The 285-nt window shown below is 74.7% G+C and overlaps 1 protein-coding gene across 1 annotated transcript in view; it reads right to left on the reverse strand.

The window, feature by feature from the left end:
* PRDM8 (PR/SET domain 8) overlaps window positions 1–285 on the reverse strand; it is a 5,729-nt gene that overhangs the window by 325 nt on the left and 5,119 nt on the right. Inside the window, exon 5 of the mRNA XM_025043814.1 lies at window positions 1–283. This exon is cut by the window's left edge and continues 325 nt beyond it. Coding sequence (XP_024899582.1) covers window positions 1–283 — 283 coding nt within the window. The remainder of the gene's footprint in view (window positions 284–285) is intronic.

Genomic DNA, 285 nt, shown 5'->3' on the forward strand with positions numbered 1-285 from the left:
AGGAAGGGGCTCTGTTTGGGCAGGCCGCCGCCGCCGCTGGGCAGGGCCCCGCAACTTCCGTTCAGGTCGGCGGCTCCCTGGAGCTTCACGGCCAGAGGGTCAGTGGCGGCCGGGTAGAGTCTGGTGGGGCCCACGCCGTCGCCGGGGTGGCACGGCTCAAGCGCGCTTAGCTTCTGGCCCAGCACCAGCGGGGGCAGCTGCGAGAAGGAGCGCGCCGGCTGCGAGAAGGCGCTTTTGCGTTCGTCCGACGCGGCGCCCTGGCCGCCGCCCGCCCCGCCCACGGCC

This window comes from Pteropus alecto, unplaced genomic scaffold (genome assembly GCF_000325575.1).
Source record: "Pteropus alecto unplaced genomic scaffold, ASM32557v1 scaffold161, whole genome shotgun sequence".
Taxonomy (NCBI): domain Eukaryota; kingdom Metazoa; phylum Chordata; class Mammalia; order Chiroptera; family Pteropodidae; genus Pteropus; species Pteropus alecto.